The 19,046-nt window shown below is 43.9% G+C and overlaps 1 protein-coding gene and 1 long non-coding RNA gene across 6 annotated transcripts in view; one reads left to right on the plus strand and one right to left on the minus strand.

The window, feature by feature from the left end:
• Window positions 1-626: 626 nt before the first annotated feature.
• Window positions 627-19,046, minus strand: part of ADCYAP1 (adenylate cyclase activating polypeptide 1) — a 73,520-nt gene continuing 55,100 nt past the window's right edge. For 3 of the 5 annotated variants that reach the window (XM_045041726.1, XM_045041725.1, XM_045041727.1), the window contains 7 exons: window positions 13,276-13,492; window positions 7,770-7,974; window positions 7,343-7,453; window positions 5,014-5,145; window positions 4,442-4,540; window positions 3,193-3,333; window positions 627-2,721 (listed from right to left, as the gene is read on the minus strand). In XM_045041726.1, coding sequence (XP_044897661.1) covers window positions 2,649-2,721; window positions 3,193-3,333; window positions 4,442-4,540; window positions 5,014-5,145; window positions 7,343-7,452 — 555 coding nt within the window. In that variant the 5' untranslated portion in view covers window position 7,453; window positions 7,770-7,974; window positions 13,276-13,492 and the 3' untranslated portion in view covers window positions 627-2,648. Of the gene's footprint in view, window positions 3,334-4,441; window positions 4,541-5,013; window positions 5,146-7,342; window positions 7,454-7,769; window positions 8,477-13,275; window positions 13,493-19,046 lie in introns of those variants that run through there. The other 2 variants (XM_045041728.1, XM_003995051.5) reach the window with 2 other exon arrangements.
• Window positions 5,142-10,204, plus strand: LOC123381218. The gene is made up of 3 exons (XR_006587967.1): window positions 5,142-7,376; window positions 8,473-8,700; window positions 10,092-10,204. It is a non-coding gene; the product is annotated as an uncharacterized LOC123381218 (long non-coding RNA).

Genomic DNA, 19,046 nt, shown 5'->3' on the forward strand with positions numbered 1-19,046 from the left:
ATGACTGCTCACATTTTCTCCTAGCTTTTTCTTTAAAGATAAAATACATTGTCTTTTAAAGGTATTTAATCAACTCTTTGCTTGCTCATGTTCTCTTTGCTTCCACCCAAAGCAATTTAATCAGAGATAGTTGTTTGTAGATCTCTAAACATATTTTAAAACCTCCAAAACTGATGAAGTCATTTTTATACAGAATTTTATCAAGACCAATTTAGTCTGCAGAGTTACTTATAAAAGAATATGTTAGACTGCTATTTTAGAAGCATAACTAATACCCAAGTACTATCTCCCACCAGTGGGTAGTAACTTTCTGAATACTGAGCAATGCATATATACAATAGGGGATGGAAATTAACCTAAGTTGTGCATCCTATAAGGGTACCAACATCTGTGCCTATTTATGAACTTAATATCTTCTTAGGCATCTCCATCTGAGTAGCTACTCTAAATTTTTAGCTGAATTCAGTTAACACATGAAGCAGATATTAAAGTACAATTTATGAAAATACATGGATGCTTATATATTCCAAACATGAAAGATATTATGGTTGCTAAAGAAAATATAATACTTTAAGAGATCTTAGTTATTTCCTGAATGTCTTTTTCTCTCCAAACATTAGACGAGGTTGCATTGTTTACAAAAATTTATTCATACAAATTTTACACACTTTATATAACAGTTATCAAAGTCCTAGTTATAGATATCATGTGTGTAATAATACTTGGTTAAGATGTTTTTATAATCAGTTGCACACAAAATAAGAGCTTCAAGACTAACATCTACCTAAATTATCACTATATCATAAATCTGCTCCAGGTTAGTAAGGCTCTTGGCATTTCTAAAAAGTATACAAAAGATTAAACTGGGTGATCACTGTAAATGCTTGCAACTAGCCACGGGAACACTAAATTAGACTTCATAAATAAAAGGTTAACTAGAGCCCTATTTCACCACTAACAGCTGACACAAATACAGAAAACTCTGCCCATTATCCAAGAAACAAATAATTAAGACTAAAATGCAAGCCGATGTGTTGCAGCATTGTAGGGCCACTAAATAGCCATCTGTGATTCGTGGCGATTTAAAAGGCGAAGAAAGGCACTAAAGCTGCAAACTGCATCCCGTGTCACATTGCCTGAGGAGACTGCAGAATTAAAGAAAGATTGATCCCGTACATAGGACTCAGGCATAGATCGAATGCCTCTGTGCTTTCACTGCTTGCAATGTGATCTCCTGGCAGCATCCATCCCGCCTGGGAATGCAAATCCAATTCTGTTTTCTTTGATTTATGACTTCATATTGAATCAAATCCATAAAGGAAAAGGAAAGGTCCTTTAAACTTTACAAGCTAATGTTTAATCTTTTCTTGTTCTCTTTTTTTATTTTCCAAAAGAATTTGTGCCTGAATTTTGGGAGTTTGGCTTGTTTGCCTGCTGTAGCTTGATCTGGCTGCTGGGTGAAGGTTCTTTTGTTTATAGAGATTACTCACATGTTCAAGGAAATGATAGGAAACAGACAGACATGCTTTCAGTAGCCAGGAAAGGATACAAAGGGGGAGGTTCTCAGGGTCTGTTGGAGCTTGCTTACTTCACTCTTGACCACAAATATAAGATAGTACTCATACATATGAAGATGAGGTTTAAATGATTTATCAGTTAGTAAAACTGAGCAACATGTGAACACTACACATTCTAATATGACAAAGGTTGGTTTTATGAAATAAATTTTACTAAGCAATAAGCCATAATGTAGAAAAATACATTTTACCTACAAACTCAATAAACAAGAAACAAAAGGTTCGTTCATATTTAGTGCATAATTACTTACTGGTAACTACACAGGGGTTCCTAAACTTTACAATTAAGTACTCACATCAAACAACAAAAAAAGAAGCATTCACAAGTTTAAGAGAAATGAATGGAAAATGGTAAACGGTACTTCAACAGTGCAGAAGGGTGGGAAAGAAGAGTCTTCAGAAAACCGCCAAAGAAAAGGATGGCTCCTACAGAGCCGTATTCAAAGGGGAGTATCCTGGTCATTTCACAAGATGAGAAGCATTGACAGCACTGGAGAAAAACACATTGTACTTTGCATCCATTTCCAATATCCAGCGCCCAAAGTCAGTCAGGCAGAGGACCTACAGTGGGGCTGGGCTTACCCTCCGCGTCCCAGACGCAGGGCAGCTCCAAACCAGTCCCTCTCCAGGGTCCTCCTCCTCCGACTGCCTTATGCTCTGCCTCTTCCAACATACCTACATTTCCTTCTCTTTGTTCCAATTGCCCTAACCTTGGGATATTGGGTTTCCTGGAAATACAGAAAAGGGAGCTTCACGGGAGCTTCAAGACCCAAGTCTCCCTTCTCTGTACAACCCCCCAACACTTTCCCCAGGGGGTGGTGTGAATTCTGGGGAGAAGCACAATTTGGATCGAGCTGTTGTTTTTTATCAGGAGAATTTCCTTCTGGGCTGAGAGTCTAAAGAGAGACAAATACACATAAAAGTAGAACCAAAGAAAGCAGAAGTATTGGAATTGCCACCCAGTGAGGGGGACAAAGGGGGACAGTGCCTAGTTGAGTTCCTCTGGGACTGAAGCAGCCTGGCCCAGAGACTCACTAGGAAAGAACACCCTTCAGCAATTCTCCCAAATCATTACCTCCAAATCTCCCTGGAGCAGGGCATCATTATGTACAGTAGCAAATGGTCAGTATTAATATCTTCAGGCCTGTCATGGATAAAAATACTATCCTTTTAATTCCATTTTATAAAAATAGGAGTAATATTCAAAACAATGATTGTCTATTTTTCTATTTATTTTATATAAAAACATAAACAGCTCAGGCGAATTTTCAATCCTTGTGCACACTTTGTATGAACTGCTGTCTATTATACCTATATATATTCTTAATATATATATTTGTAATATATATATATATCAATAATTGGTCCACAAAGTATATCTGTGCATTCTCTAGTGCTTTGTAAAAAGAAAAACAATATTATTATCAAAATATTCATTTAATGGCTTTACTTCATACATAAATACATGTTTGGATAGAACACATGAGAGATGACTGTTCAGTCAGTTGGGAAAGTGACTTTTCATAGTGTCAGGACTGTATACACAGGGTAGCTGGTAACTCATCGCTACAAATAAGCTATTCGGCGTCCTTTGTTTTTAACCCTTTGTTTATACCTTTTCCCTAGGACTGCCGCCAAGTATTTCTTGACAGCCATTTGTTTCCGGTAGCGGCTGTAGCTGTCGGTGAAGATTCCGTCTGAGTGGCGCTTGGAGAGAGGCTCTGAGTCGTCCTCCGGGCCGCCGCCTAGGTTCCCACTGCAAGGAAAGGAGTCGGGAAGAGGGTGGCGGGGCGGGAGACAAAGATTCAATAGCTGTGAGGAGCAGGCGGGCCCCACCCCACGCGGGAGCCATCCGGGAAGGCACGGCTCTCAGGGCCCACGGCGCCGCCTTCCTCTGCCAGTAAGCAGCCGGGGGAGGGAGGACTGTGATGGAAACCCCTCACTCTGCCCTCCCCACCGAGGATTTGCTGGCATCACGTCCTTACAGAAGGGGCCCGGGACGAGGTCCAGGCCAAGGGCACGCGGGCGATTCACGCCTAACCTGTCTCCAAACGCTGCCCTTAGAGATTTGACCATCCGTGCTTTTGCGCTAAATTGTCCTAACTGTTCCTCTCACCCCCCACGTAGAGAGAAAATAACCAAAGAGCCCCAAGTGCCACGTTGGCTGCTGCCTGGGAGTTTTACATCGATCCATCAATTCCTAGTCAGACTGGAGCACGCCTCCCCTTCCGCACGCTAAGTCGAAAAACGTGATGATAATAATATAAGTCGACAGGCTGTAGGCAATATTTTTCATCGCATGAATTATTCATTGCGAAAAATGTAATCTGTTTCCCCATGGGCTTTATTAAAATGTTGCCTTCTGCTGAGAGATGCTCTACGCAAGCTCTGTGCTCTGGGTTTGTCTGGCACGCGCAAAAGAACTGTTTCCCTAACTGCCCAAATTTGAAGATTTGTTGGTTTCGATTTGAATTTACACTAAAAGGATTTTTTTTTAAGTCATGCTTAGAGGAAATTATAGCAAATCATCCCGCGAAGCTTGAAGATTTTCAATGACTTGCGGGAGGGAGGGGGTAGTTTTTCTTTGTTTTTTAAATTCAAAACGGATCAAACTCCCCGGTTTCTCCGCCCTCTCCTTGCCTCTGCCGCTCAGAATTTGTTCACCAAACTTAAGGTGCCACATCCGAACCTACCCTGCGACCGCAGACTGGTCCCGAAGACTCAGCGGCGCACACACACCTTCGGGCCCACGTGCACGCAAGGACGCAGAAGCGGCACCGCCCACCCCGCGCGCGCTCGCACGGACACCCACCCCCGAGCGCGCGCGCCGTTCTGCGCCGCTTAACTCTTTCGCAAACTCTTACCCCAAGCCCTTGGCCAAGAGCGTCTGCAGGTATTTCCTGGCGGACAGCTGGTCCAGTACTTTGCGGTAGGCCTTGTTAAGGATCCCTTGGGCGACATCTCTAACGGGGAGGCAAAGTACGCGCCCAGGGTCACTGATCGTGTGCCCCCAAGTGGCCGCCCCAGGCCCCCAGCTGGGCACGCACGCGCCCCGGCGCCTGGGGAGGCTGACGACAACCCCCTTGATGACAAACAAGACGCTGGCACAGAACTTGCAAATGACTCTTTGGAGAAGTTCCCGCGACTGACAGCGGAGAACGGGAGTTCGCCCTGCCCTCCGGGGCTGGCAGACAGGGAGTCTGGCCTGGGCGCGCACTCACGGCCACTCCTTAGGCCACAGACCTTTTGGTCCCACCCGTCTCTCTTGTCCATACAGACCGGCCCGCTACTAACTTTCCGTCGCTCTCGCGGGTACCAGCCAGGAAGAAGAGAGGCTTGGGGGTTTTTATGAAGAACATCCTATTCTGTGGGCCACCACCCTGCCCCTCCCGCCACCTCAGTCCCGGGCCCCGCGCGGAGGCCGCGCGGGTGGTACCTCTTCTCCGAGGGGTAGTAGAGCGCGTAGGCGTCGCGCAGCGCGGAGGCGGGGCTCCCCACGCCCGGCGGGTCTGAGTCGTAGAAGTCCTGCTGCGGGTTTCCGTCCTCGTCGTACGCTTCGTCCTCCGGCCTGCCGGGAGAGCCGGGGAAAGAAGGAGTGGTCAGTACAGATCCCTCCCCGGCTCCGCAACGACCCACAGAAAGGGGCTCGCACTGACTTTCCTTCTTCCTAAAGGTCCCCACGGATAATTGCCTCTTCTTCCGGGACAGGGGAGGGTCGGGAGGGGGAGAGGAGGGCGGTTGAGGTAAGGCTTTAGAAAGTACACCCAACAGAAATTCCTCACCCTCCAGGCGGCTCTCCGACCCCTCCTCTTTGTGGGTGAAGAGTCGCCCTGCAGGGCCTGGGAAGTCGAGATGTCTATGCCAACCTCGTACACCTGGCCACCAAAAAGGACCTGCCCCCCTACGGGGACCTGGCGCCTGAGCCACCCCAAACAAGCAGCCACGGGCGGGGACGAGGAAGGTCCTCAGAGACAAGACTCCGGCCGATGCGAAGACCGGATTGGGGAGGCCCGGAGCGATATACAGAGGGAGGGTGGATGGGTGGGGTGTGCAGCGGCCAACTCCGCCGCCACCCCCACCTAGCCTCTGAGCCCAGGGGAGCCCTTACCCGCGCAGATGTAGGTCACGGAGAACCTCCGGCTTCTATTTTGGGCGGGAGAGGATTTGGCAGGAACATGAATAATAGATGCCCCTAAACTTAGCCGGTTTGGCGGCGGCTCATTCTGTGTGGCATGGCCACGCGTTCTGGTGCCTCGCGCCCAGGGAAAGTGCCAGGCACACGGGACTTTGAAAATTGCTGGGAGTGAAATGGGGCTTTTAAGTCTGCTAAATAAATAGTTCGCGCGAATCTGTTGGCGATGTTGAGGCGGCGGAAAGGGAAAGGGTCAATAGGGGACCAAGAGCCAACTGGAGTGCCGCGGTCTTGAAGTCGCCCTTCCCTACTACCTCTGTCCTTCATGTAGGACGGGGAGAGGTGGGCTAAAATATATAACCCCCTCGCTTTGAGCCGCTGGAAAGACCCGGAACGCGGCCAGAGCAAGTAGCGCTCTCTAGTAGGGGTAAGAGTCGTACTTCGTTAATCTGCTCGCCTTTCCTCCGTCCCCGGATTGGTGAAGACAAGGCAAGCACAAGTCTCCGTCCGCCCCGCACCCAGCCCTTCCTCGGCGACGTGCCTCCTCTATATGGCCCAGCTTCCCAGAGTCCCTGGGTCTTTCTGGCCACTTCCATCCCGTGCCCAAATGCTGGAATCCTTATATTGAAGCCAGAACCCCTTCCTCCGGCCACATCAGTGGTCAGTGGCCCCTAAGGCGACCGTTCTTGGGCGCGGCTCGGAGAAGCAGCTTTGCAGGCAGAAGGCGCGCTCCTGGCTGCAAGGAGCCGCGTACACCGCGCGGCGAGGACGCTGGGAGCTACTACGGTCCGCTGACCGCCCCGGGACTTTGGGGCTGCGTAAGGAACTCATCAGTGTCAACCGATTAGAAATCAGGGGTTAAGAAGAAAGCCACGGTTACTCCAGCCTCTGGCGGGCAAAGTTGTCCAGGTCCTGCCTGCCTGCCGGCTTTCTCTTCCTCTTTCCTTGCATCCGTTTCATCCGTTTCTCCCCCCTTCCTTTCAGACTCATTCTTGTTCTTTCTTCTCTCAGATCGCTTTTCCTCAACCAGACCCGGCCAACACTCTCCCTCCCCAAGACAGTCTGAGACTCATATTGCAGCTGGAAAACGTATCACTTAAGAGAAAGCTGTTCCAGGGGAAAGAATTCGAATTGAAGTGAAAGGGATATCAGAGGAGAGAGAGGGAGACCCCGCCCCGATAGTCCAGAACACGCTGTAACAAAGCAAAGTCCACGGGAGCTTCACGCTCTACCCTCCAACCTGGCTGCAGGCACCAAAGCAGAACTTCTCCTAACTCAAGCTAAGAATAGGGAATAGAAGTCAAGCTCGGGGCCCGGCCCTGCCCCCTCCCGCAGGCGGGGCTGGGGGAGGGGAGATTTCTCCAGCCGGCTGATGCTCCCTTGCTCAACCCGGGCCCCTTGGCTGCGGCGGTCTGGGGGAGGGGCGCGGAGCCGCACTGGAGCCTGCCCGGCCCTCGCGCCGAGCCAGGGCCACGGCCAGGGACCTGCGGTCCGACCCGGGCTGACGGCGGCGGCGTACTAGGGGCCGGTGGGAAGATGATTGTAGCTGGGACCGCGGAACTGCAGGAGGGAGACCACGAGGAAGTGTTGGGGGAAGCCAAGCCTCAGCTCAGCCCGGGCAGCAAGCACCTACCTGATTCCAGGGAACCGGAGTCCTGCGGTGGCAGGTGAGCAGTAGACGCTGCTGTGCATTATTATCCCGTAGACCAGGAGGGCCAGCCTCGCTCCGCTACACATGGTCATTCTGCGCAGGAGGGGAAAGAGGACACACAGCTGTCAAAACAGCCCCTGGTCTTTCGCCCTCCAGCCCCAAGAAACTCCCCGAGCTGGGGGAGGGGTCGGCTCCCAGTGTTGAATACCGCTTAATGACAGCCCGCGCGCGCCCTGCCACTTCCCTCTCTCTATAGTTAGAAAAAATATGTATGTATATACCCGGGGCCCAATAACTCGCCAGACCTGGTGCGAAGGAAAGCTAACTCATACCCTGATGCTGGTCAAAGAATCAGCAAAGGAGTCGTTTGATTAGGGAAGATATTTTCCCCTCACCATTCAACTCTTACCGCTGCTAGGAGAGGCTTTGTTGCCAAGTAGGACGGCGGGCAAAGGGCTCCTCCAAGTTTCTGCGCTGGAGTCACAACCCAAGAGGCATCGCCGTCTGGCGTTAGTGTCTGAGGAGCCGCAGGAATGAGCAGCAGCAGCAGGAGGAGCTGGAGGACTTGTTTGCTGAGGCCAGTATTCTGTTCAAAAGTTTGCAGACGCACGGAACTAGGAGGAAGCGTGACAGGGAGAGAAGGGGGCGAGGAGAGAGATGTAGAAGGGAGAAAGAGGAGGCGAGGAGCTAAAGTGGGGGGTGGGGGACAAAGTGGCCTAAGTCCACCAGGAGAAAGAAGTAAGTGATTAAGGAAAAGAGGGAAAATCGAAGGGGAGGAAGGAAGAGGGAGGGCCGCGTCTCAGCCGGCGTCCGTCGGAACCGCCTGGTCAGGCAGTTGTGCAAGTCGGCAGCGCCTTCTCTACTCTGAGGTCCCTCTGGCTGCGTCTGAAGCTGCGGCTTCTGCTGCTGCTGCCGGTGGTTACTGAGGTGACCAGCCCTCTGCTCCTATTTATATGTGCAGTTAGCAGAAATCTATCTGAATGTGGTTTTAGAAGAGGCTTCCTTGTCAACATCTGTCTGCCTATGGCCTTTAAGTACAGAATATTTTGTTGCACTGTTGCGCTCTGATTTTTATTCATGGAATGACTTCCTTTTTTTTTTTTTTTTTCCAGTCACGTAATGATCGGGTATCAGAAAAAGACGTCAGCATCCTAGTCCCTCAAGGAACATATTAACTATTTTGTGCTGTCCTCTTGGATGATAAGATCCGGAGTCATCGACTTCTCATAAACACCTTTCACTGATACAATCCAATTTTTAAGAAGTGCAATTATTTTGATGGTTTTCAATTTTGCCCATTTCTCAAGGATGGGTAAAGAATTCATACAATTTCGAGGATGGTAAAAGTCATGTTTTTAATTATGTCTCTATGATTTCTCTTTACTTTTCATCAAACCTCAGCAATCAGAGCTCTGGCCTCTAGAATTAAGCACCCTCAAGCTCTCCTATTAATAAATTTAATTTAGATCTCCTAATTTCTTGCGTATGTTCTTTTAGATAGACAATTAAATGTGGAAGTCGTTTTGTTTTTAAAGGGAAGTCTTGGAGGATTTTCAGTAAATCGCTAATGAGTCTGGCTGTCGTTAACAGTCTGGCTTGGAGTAAATTGATTAGAGTCAAAGCGGTGTCCGGAGCGCGGCCTGCGGAGCTGTCCAAGCTCTGAGTGCTGAACTCTGGTCATTGAAACGTTGAAAATTGCCATTGGTTTAATTTTTCACCAGAGCCTCTAAATCTGAGGATTTGGCACTGATATTATTAATGTGGCAATTCATTTTCCAAGTCTCCCCGCTGTTCAGATATGCCCCCCTCCATCAGTGTCCATGATTGCTCTTAATGCTGAGAATAGTCAGACCCTGACTACATTTGAGTAAAGAGCATTCTGTTTCCTGTTAGTCCTGGCTTTTAGATCTCTAGACGGCCTATTTGGACACCTTCACACTTTCTGTGACTCTTACTTATTTTAAACATTAGAATTGAGAAATTGTATTTTCCACAAAAATTGAAATTTTAAGAATTTGGGAGTGAGAAATATTTTCTCCTCTTATTTACAACCTAAGTTCTGTTTGGAGAAATACAGACAGACTGGGAAAGTACGAGGATTCCCAGTACAAGTTCACTAGCTGAGGGTTTCTAACGGGAATCCCTCCACTGGGAACCGTTAAATTTTTTTTTAGCTGAAAATGACGTGGAAAGAGGAAAGCAATAAGGGAAGACTAGAGCCACATGGAGGCTTTCAAGCCCTTGAGCAATTTAAGAAGATTCCTAAATTTCTACTCCAGTAAGAGAAAATCAGGTCTATTTCTTTTTATGGCTCAAAGGAAATAGACTCATCAATAACCATTAGTGTGCATTTTAATTATTTGGATCTTAAACAAAATTTAGAGGAAATGGCAATTTAGTGGGAATATTTCCTATTATAATTTGGAGCTAACATTAAAATAAGCTATATTAGCTCTGCATGCTTTTTCAAAGACAAAATTATAATACTTCTCATTTTGAATGCCTTTCCTACTTATTTAAGATTTAATATTTCCTTCAAGAAGACTAAGTTTTACTTATTCTTGGCCATGAATAGCCAGAAGCTACTGCTTCTTCTTAGTTTATTTCTGGGGATGTTCCAGATTGCCTGCCTGCAAAAAAGCTATGAATGTGGGGATGTATCTCTTTGTCTCCACTGCATATGTTCGCCTATTTATGCTGGAGTGTTTACATGCATGTGTTCCATGTTCAGCTCTGCCTCTGGAGTAAATTCGCACACAAAGAGTCCGCGGGGAACACAACCAGATAATGAAGCAGAGACGTCTTTTTTACCAAAGCGCCCAAAGCTATTACCGACTGTGACTTCCCTGTCTTCCGTCTTGCTTCGCGTCAAAGGTGAATCCGATTAAAATCCTTACTCTTCCCTCCCACACGAATTCTGAAATGAGTTCAATCTGTAGAAATATTTGAAAATTTCCAAGACTCCTTGTACAAATTCACTACTCAACTTTAGTAAAGGGAGCCACCATGTGGGGAGATTGTTGACTTCATGGCCTATCAAAGGGAAAACCACAAACACCATTAACTTTGTGGGGAGGGTGATGGAAGTACTGACTCTGTGGTCCGCAAGAATCCGAACTGTGCCCTGGCTTACAAGGGCTTGGCCGCTTTCACTCTGCTCAGCTTAGGCACTCAGGACCTAACTCAGCACGGAACTCAGGCTCAGCACTCCAAAATTAACGGCCTTGAGACCTGAACCCATTCAAGAAAGTGAAAAATTAAGCAGAGAATTCATTTTAAGATTCTTGGTCACTGACCTCAGGAACATCAAGCTTCCAAATCCAACTGTTGCTCATCACAATCTAAAGAACTGCCCAGCCCAACCCACAGATGCCTGGGGGAAATCAAGCCCGGGACAGGATGGTTCCACGGATCTTTCTGCTGCCACTGTCCATCTCTGATCAAGCCAGTTTGGCATCCTTTGAGCAAAGAAGCTTTCCTATTCTCGAAAGTTTTGGCCCTGGGCCCTTGAACCAAGGGATTCCGAGAACGCTGAGGAAGGGGAGTAACTAGAAGCTGAGGATTGGGCTCTCAAACTGCTCAGCCCTGCAGTTGCACCCCAACCTTGCCAAATCCTCCTGCGCACAGGCTCTTTCTGCTTTCTATTGGGTGGAGACAAATACGGAGCGACTGATGTCTCAAAGACCAAACTGCCCCCAAGTGCCCCCTGAGAGTAGTAATTTGCTGTTACCATCGAGGAGCATCCTAACTCAGAGTGTTAACGCTGCTTCCACGGAGCCTTTGTATCTGGGGAGCGGCAAGGAGGAGGAGTGCATCAGGTAGCACTGCTGGGCTAGACAGGCCCATAGCCACCGGACAAGCACTGAGGTGCCCTGGCTGAGGAGGCCGTATTAAACTGCGGCTAGTACATACTAGTTCTTAGCAAATGCAGGCATCAGTCTGGCTTAAAAGGAGGTGTGGGGCCTGCACCACAGATTGGATGGACTCACAACTAACCCAGCATTGCTGGGAGGAGAAGGGGAAGAGCAGGGAGAGTGAGGGAACTGGGGCAAGGCAGGCCAAGGGAGGGGAGCCTTCCAATTTTATCCTGCTCTCACCGTTTCTCTCCCAAAGAGATTTTTACATTCTCCTAAGGCAGCTGAGGTTAAGAGCGAGAGAGAACCCTTCAGATCTCCTATATATAATTGCAAACGACAGGGGAGAAGAGGGAGGGGATGAAGAAGGGACCCAAAAGTTAGAACTTCCAATTAACCAGTAACACAAAGGAATTCTACTCTTTCGGACAGCTCCACCCTGTCCACACAACTTTCGTCCGGACAAAGTAGAAGAATTCCCAGGCAACAACGTTTCTTCCCAGGTTATGGAAGCTTAGACTGGCATAGACTGGACTAGACTGGAATCATGTCTAGTTCAAAAAGCTAGTGGAACCACAGAAATCTTCCCAGTGGTAGGTTTCACCTATGTCCTCTGAGAGCCAGAGGGACAGAAGGCATCACTCTGGGGCTATGCCTCAACCTACCCAGCAGAGGCTGTTTGGAAATATTTGTTGAAAATGATCAAAGACCTTGAATGTCAACCCCTGATGTATTAACTACTTTTTATCCTATTTGTCCCTAAGACATGAAAACATAACTTTTGGTCTGAAATGGTGAATGCTAGCTACAAGTCAAACTAATACTTGCCTGAATTGTTTTTCCTGTTCACTGGACACAGCAGTCTTTGCTGAAGCTTCCAGCCTTGAAACCTCAGTCAACACTCCATTTAAAGATTGTTTTACAAACTGAGGGTTGATGGGGGGTGGGAGGGAGGGGAGGGTAGGTGATGGGTATTGAAGAGGGCATCTTTTGGGATGAGCACTGGGTGTTGTATGGAAACCAATTTGACAATAAATTTCATATATTAAAAATAAATAAATAAAGATTGTTTTAGCCCTTGAAAAGTTGAGTTTTTATATTTAAACAGGAAGAATATGTCTTGTATATTTCCGGAGAATTTGAATTTGCAGATGGCTTCACAACATTAGCAAATACCTGGCACAGACAAGACTCAGTTCCCTAGGGTAAGGATATTTCTATTACTTTCCTTCTAGCCTAGCTACCCATCCTACACATCCCGTGTGTTCACTTTTTCTTCCATGGTTATGTAGACATCCCCATTGCCCTGTACCTCCACCATCCCCATCCCCTACCCTCACTGACTTTTTTTAACCACATAAAAGGACATGTTTGCATAAAGCATCTTCATAAATTCCTACTATAAATAATAGTAAATCAGATTGAAAAAGTCTTATATTCTCATTGTATTCATTTCTAGCCACTACTTAGCATAAGAACCAGACTACAGTAGGCTTTTTCAGTGAACAAGCTTGATGCAAACATCCTTCCCCCATATTAGTGACAAAAGTAAATTACAAACTGTATTCAATTTCACTCCAAACTTTTTCTCTTCTGACTCGTCCAGAAAATGTGATGACTAATGACTCACTTCATAACGATTACACCTGTAGGGAAACCCAAATGTTCTGTAGCAGGGCATCATGAATACCACTTACTGGACTGCCTGCATCATGCCCTTCTGAACTCACTATGAAGTAAGACGCTGATGAGCTTACCCACAATGTGTCACAACTTCTCTGACCTTCAGAATTTAGTGCTTCACACACTCTGAAAGGAACCAGGAAGCCTTTCCAAGCTGTATGAACAAAAGCATCTCTCTCTAATTCAGGAACAGAATTGCATGTTCACAGGGCCAAAAAATTTTGTCAGTTGTTTTAAGACAAAGCAGACCCTCTAGAAACAAAAACTAGGATCTAACCTTTGCTGCAGGTTTGGATGATTTCAACTATCTGACATCTATGGTTCTTCTAAGACCCTTATTCACTGAATGTTTGTTTCTTGGGTACCAAAAATACATACCCCAGACTTCACTGTGTAGCATCTGCCAGATTCTCCCAAGATTTCCAGAACATGTCCTCTTAAAAGCCAAAAGGAAGAAAGTCTTCTCTCTACTTCGGTCTAAATCCTCATATCATATAAGGCTTAATTGCAGGAAGAAAAGCATGGAGAGGATCCAGGAAACCCAATATCCTAAACAAGTTTTTGTGACCGCTTTTGCAAATGTTGTAAGGAAGATCTGTGTGCAAAATAGAACAAGGTTTTTATGTGTAAATCAAAAAAGGATATTGCTCTCTGAGTTCATAGCATCCCAAACCTCTGTCCTCTTGGTTTAGACTCAGCCTTATCTATCTGTGAATATATCTGTTTGTAATAATTTTGGAGCCTTTGTTTTTCATTATCCTCATTACTAGCACTTTGTGGTAATGATTATAACACTGAAAAGACTTTTTAACTAATCTTTCTCTCCACCCAAGTATACACAGGCATGATTTTTTTTTAAGTTATCATCTGCTTGGAATACAACTATATTTGCTGCACATTTACTATTTTAAAACTTCAATTATTATTTCTTTATGTTCTTTTCAATTCTTTCTTCCAGTGGGTCTGCATGATTTTTGCTACTCACCAGTTAATAGCAGCAATAATAACTATTTAGTGAACATGTACTGGGCTAAAATGTTGATTACAGTTATTTTGTTTACCTTTGAACAATCTTTTTTTCTAGACATACAATTATTCCAATTTACAGATGAGAAGCTGAGGGTCAAGCGGCTAGGTAACTTACCCAAAGTCACACAGCTTGAATCTCTATAATCAGAAATTCAAATTCACTTCCCAATAATTCCAAACAGTTTTAATGACCTTAGTTATTATACTGGTTTATGTATTTATTTTCTCTAGAGTTGTTATGAATACCAATACTCATTTAATAGGAGCTTTAATCTCTGACTTGACTCAACTAAGGAGAAAATGGATTTCTTATTAATTTTCAAATTAAAAATTATGTTTCCTGTAATAGGAACCAAATGCTATTAACACAATAAAACTGGTTAAGTTAGACAACAAACTTTGCTTTATAGAATAGATATGCTTCTAAAAATATGTGCATTAATAGTGCATGTATTCTTATTTATATATATCAAATTGTAGAAAAGATAAAAAATCTTGCCATCCTAAGTCATTATTTAAAATGATTTCATACCTAAGAAGGTAGCAAAAGTTTCAGTGATGTGTTTAAGTTAAAAAAAGAACTTATTATTTTGTAAGATCACCATTTAGTAGCCATTATATCATCATATCTTATTAAATCATCATGTAATTCAATACCACAGAAACCTTATGATTGCCAGTGAGTCAAGTGTTTTGTGAGTCAAATGAGATGATATATATAAAAATGTTTTACAAACAATAGATCCTCCTTCTTTAACAGCAGGACAAGACTTGTGTTAGCAATGCTCCATTTAATCCTTTTATTGCTCTTGTCAATAGATAAGATACTATTATTCCTATCTTTACTAATGGATAAATTGAGACTCTTAAAAGTGAATTAACTTGCCAACAAAGGACAAAGTCCTGGGTTTCCAGCCCAGGGCTAGCTGTTTGCAAAGTTACTGTGCTGTCTACTACCATTGGCCTGCCTGTTATTACTGTATAATTACCATTATTATTAAAGGGGAAAGAAGTGTCAGCTTTCATAAAAAACATAAGTTTTAAGGCAGTAGTTTGAACAATTTTTCTGGCTTTTTCTTGACATTTTCAAATAAAGGAAGAGGTTATGTGTAAGTATCATTTTTAAGAATACTTTAGGGGCACCTGAGCAACTCCGTTGGGTAAGCATATGACTTGGGCTCAGGTTATGATCTCAGGGTTCATGAGTCCGAGCCCACATTGGACTTTCTGCTGCCAGCACAGAGCCGGCCTCAGATCTTCTACTCCTCTATCTCTCTCTGCGCCTCCCCTGTTAGTGCTCTCCCTCTCTCGCTCTCTCTCTCTCTCAAAAATAAACATTTAAAAAAACATTTTAAAGAAATAAGTAATGAATAAGGTTGCATCCCAGGTATTAAAAATGTGATAAAGTTGTAGCAATTACAACAGTGTAGTACAGGTGAAATAATAGATCAAAGGAATAAATAAATAAAAACAAATAGGCCAAAGTATAAACATGTAAAGAAATAAACACTATTGTGTAATTCCCAATGGAAAGAATAGAATACTGGGACAACTGACTACCCATTTGGACAAAAAAGAAAAATTAGATCACTATTTCCTATCCTACAACAATATGAAGCATATTGATATGGACTAAATTTTTTAATGTAAATCATAAAAATACTAAGAAAATATATACATAATTTTAGGATTAGGAAGGAGAGACTGACAATTTGAAAGAAATCCAAAAAGGAAGAGATTGATAAATTGACTTAAATATTGTTTAATTTTCTCTGTTGAAAGAAATACAAATAAAGTTAAATGGCACATGACAACTTGGAGAAAATGTTGCCATTGTTTGTGAAAAATAAGGAATTCAGGAGCGCCTGCATGGCTCAGTCAGTTAAGCATCCGGCTTCAGCTCAGGTCATGATCTTGCCATTTGTGGGTTCAAGCCCCACATAGGGCGCTGTGCTGATGGCTCAGAGCCTGGAGCCTGTTTCGGATTTTGTGTCTCCCTCTCTGCCCCTCCCCAACTCACACTCTATCTTTCTCTCTGTCTCAAAAATAAACATTTAGAAAATTTTTTGAAAAAAAAAATAGAAAAAGAAGGAATTCAAATTTTCAAAATATAAGGAACTTACCTTACATCACCAGGTGCTCATCCCAACAAGTGCACTCCTTAATCCCTATCACCTATTTAACCCATCCCCGCAAACCCCCTCTCCTCTGATGACCATCAGTTTGTTGTCTATAGTTAAGAGTCTGTCTCTTGGTTTGTCTCTTTCTCTCTTTGCTCATTTGTTTTGTTTCTTAAATTCTTTTTTTTTTTTAATTTTTTTTTAACGTTTATTTATTTTTGAGACAGAGAGAAACAGAGCATGAACAGGGGAGGGGCAGAGAGAGAGGGAGACACAGAATCTGAAACAGGCTCCAGGCTCTGAGCTGTCAGCACAGAGCCCGACGCGGGGCTCGAACTCACGGACCGCGAGATCATGACCTGAGCCGAAGTCAGACGCTTAACCGACCAAGCCACCCAGGCGCCCCTGTTTCTTAAATTCTACATGAGTGAAATCATATGATATTTGTCTTTCTCTGATTTATTTCACTTAGCATTATACTCTCTAGCTCCATCCACGTCATTGCAAATGACAAGATCTCATACTTTTTTATGGCTGAATAATATTTCATTGTATATATACATACCACTTCTTCTCTATCCATTCAGCTATTGATGGACACTTGGGCTGCTTCCCTATCTTGGCTATTGTGAATAATGCTGCTGTAAACATTGGGGTACATGTATCCCTTTGAATTAGTGCTTTTGTATTCTTTGAGTAAATACCCAGTAGTATGATTGCTGAATCATAGGGTAGTTCTATTTTTAACTTCTTGAGAGACCTCTATACTGTTTTCCACAGTGACTGCACCAGTTTGCATTCCTGCATGAGGAATGCAGTGCAGGGGGGTTCTTTTTTCTACCCATCCTCCTCAACGCCTGTTTCTTGTGTTGTTGATTTTAGCCATTCTGACAGGTGTGAGGTGATATCTCATTGTGGTTTTGATTTTTGATTTGCATTTCCCTAACGGTAAGTGATGATGAACATCTTTTCATGTTTGTTGGAGACATATCTTTGGAGAAATGTCTGTTCATGTCTTCTGCCCATTTTTTAAATTGCATTATTTGTTTTTTTGGGTGTTGAGTTTATACACCTGAAACTAATATTACACTGCTAAAAAATAATAAAGTTACATTTACACACACACAAAAATCCCAACTTAAAAAAAAAGAAGTAAACCATTAAGTACAGCACAGGCCTTTTGAAAGTAGGAGTATCAAAGTATTTGTAAACACATTTTAAAACACCAAAACAATGTCATAATTTTTACTTTAGTTTTATTTTTTTTAATGGTGATTTATTTATTTTGAGAGGGAGAAAGGACAGCATGACCAGGGGAGGGACAGAGAAAGAGGTAGAGAGAGAGAATCCCAAACAGGATCCATGCTCAGCGTGGAGCTGGATGCGGGGCTCAATCTCACGACTGTGAGATCATGACCTGAACTGAAATCAAGAGTCAGACAGATGTTTAACTGACTGAACCATCCAGGCGCCCCTATAATGTTTACTTTAAAGTTATATCTTTTTTTTTAAGAAATTAAGAGAAGGAAAGGAAATATGTATAGTCATTTATTTCTATACATAGTTATTATCTCTGGCTTCTTTATTCCTTCCAATAATTCGTGGATCAGCAAATTAGAATCCCTGTGCCAAATCAAACCCACTCTCTGTTTTTGTATGCCCTATATGCTAAAATGTTTTTACATTTTTAAATGGTTGAGGAAAAAAATAATCAATGGAAGAATACTTTTGTGGCGTGAAAATTATATGAAAATAAATTTCACTGTCTATAATAAAGTTTTGTTGGAACATTAAAAATATATCTAGGGGGTGTCTGAGTGGCATAAAATGTTTTTTTTTTATGTCTGTTTATTTAAGTTGAGAGAGTATGCACGTGTATGAGAATGGGGAAGGGTCAGGGAGAGAAAGAGTCACCCAGGCAACCCTGCACTAGAAAGTTAAAGGCAAATCTGGACAAAAGGAAGAATAGAACCAAAGCAGCACATTAAGGAAGCAAGTGAAACAAAGGCAGGTAGGAAAAGAAACATAGCTGAGGAGAGAGTCAAGCAATGCAGTCATTAACAGCGGCCATGTCCTGTGTATATATAATGAACTGCCATAAACTTAATCACCAAGAATTGAGGATCTAGTCCTGTCTGCATGTGCAGGCAAAAACCTCTGCCTGTTCTCTGCACATACCCCTTACCTTCAACTTCCATTTTGCAATCATTTTTCATCTTTAATAAATTAGGATAAAATTCTGGTCTCCCTCACAGGATTACTGCAACAGAATTCACATATTAAAGCATATTGGGAAGCACTTTGAAAAGAAAGGGAGTACACCAATATGACAGAAACAGGTAAAGTGACAACCATAATAAATGTGCTGAACAGAAGTAGCTACAGAGCCTAATAGATTAAGGCAATTGTTAACTCCATCTAGTGCTTTTTAAATCTTGCAATTTTATGATACTTCCTAATGTGTTAAAACAGCAAGCTACTGTGCCAGCTTAATGCATGGTGTGCAGATAGGGTAATCTGTGTAGAGCTGTCTGTGTGGTTTACATACACTAGGGCAATAGGGTGTGATGGTCATTCCCTAACAGTCCACACAACAGACACTTCATAAATTAGACTATGCCAAGAAGGCAAATGTTTTGCTACATAAATGCAATCTCTTTAGGAAAACTGCATGACTCAGAGCAATAGGCAGAGGACAAAAGAAGGAGGCCCCTGGGGGCGCCTGGGTGGCTCAGAGGGTTGAGCGTCCGACTTCGGCTCAGGTCACAATCTCGTGGTTTGTGAGTTCGGGCCCTGCATCAGGGTCTGTGCTGACAGCTCGGAGTCTGCAGCCTGCTTCGAATTCTGTGTCTCCCTCTTTCTCTGCCCCTCCCCTGTTTATACTCTACCTCTCTCTGTCTCTCAAAAATAAATAAATGTTAAAAAAAATTTTTTTTAAAGAAGAAGGAGGCCCCAGCACCTTTCAAATGGACCACTAGAGAACTCTGAGATACATAGGTT

This window comes from Felis catus, chromosome D3 (assembly GCF_018350175.1).
Source record: "Felis catus isolate Fca126 chromosome D3, F.catus_Fca126_mat1.0, whole genome shotgun sequence".
NCBI lineage: Eukaryota > Metazoa > Chordata > Mammalia > Carnivora > Felidae > Felis > Felis catus.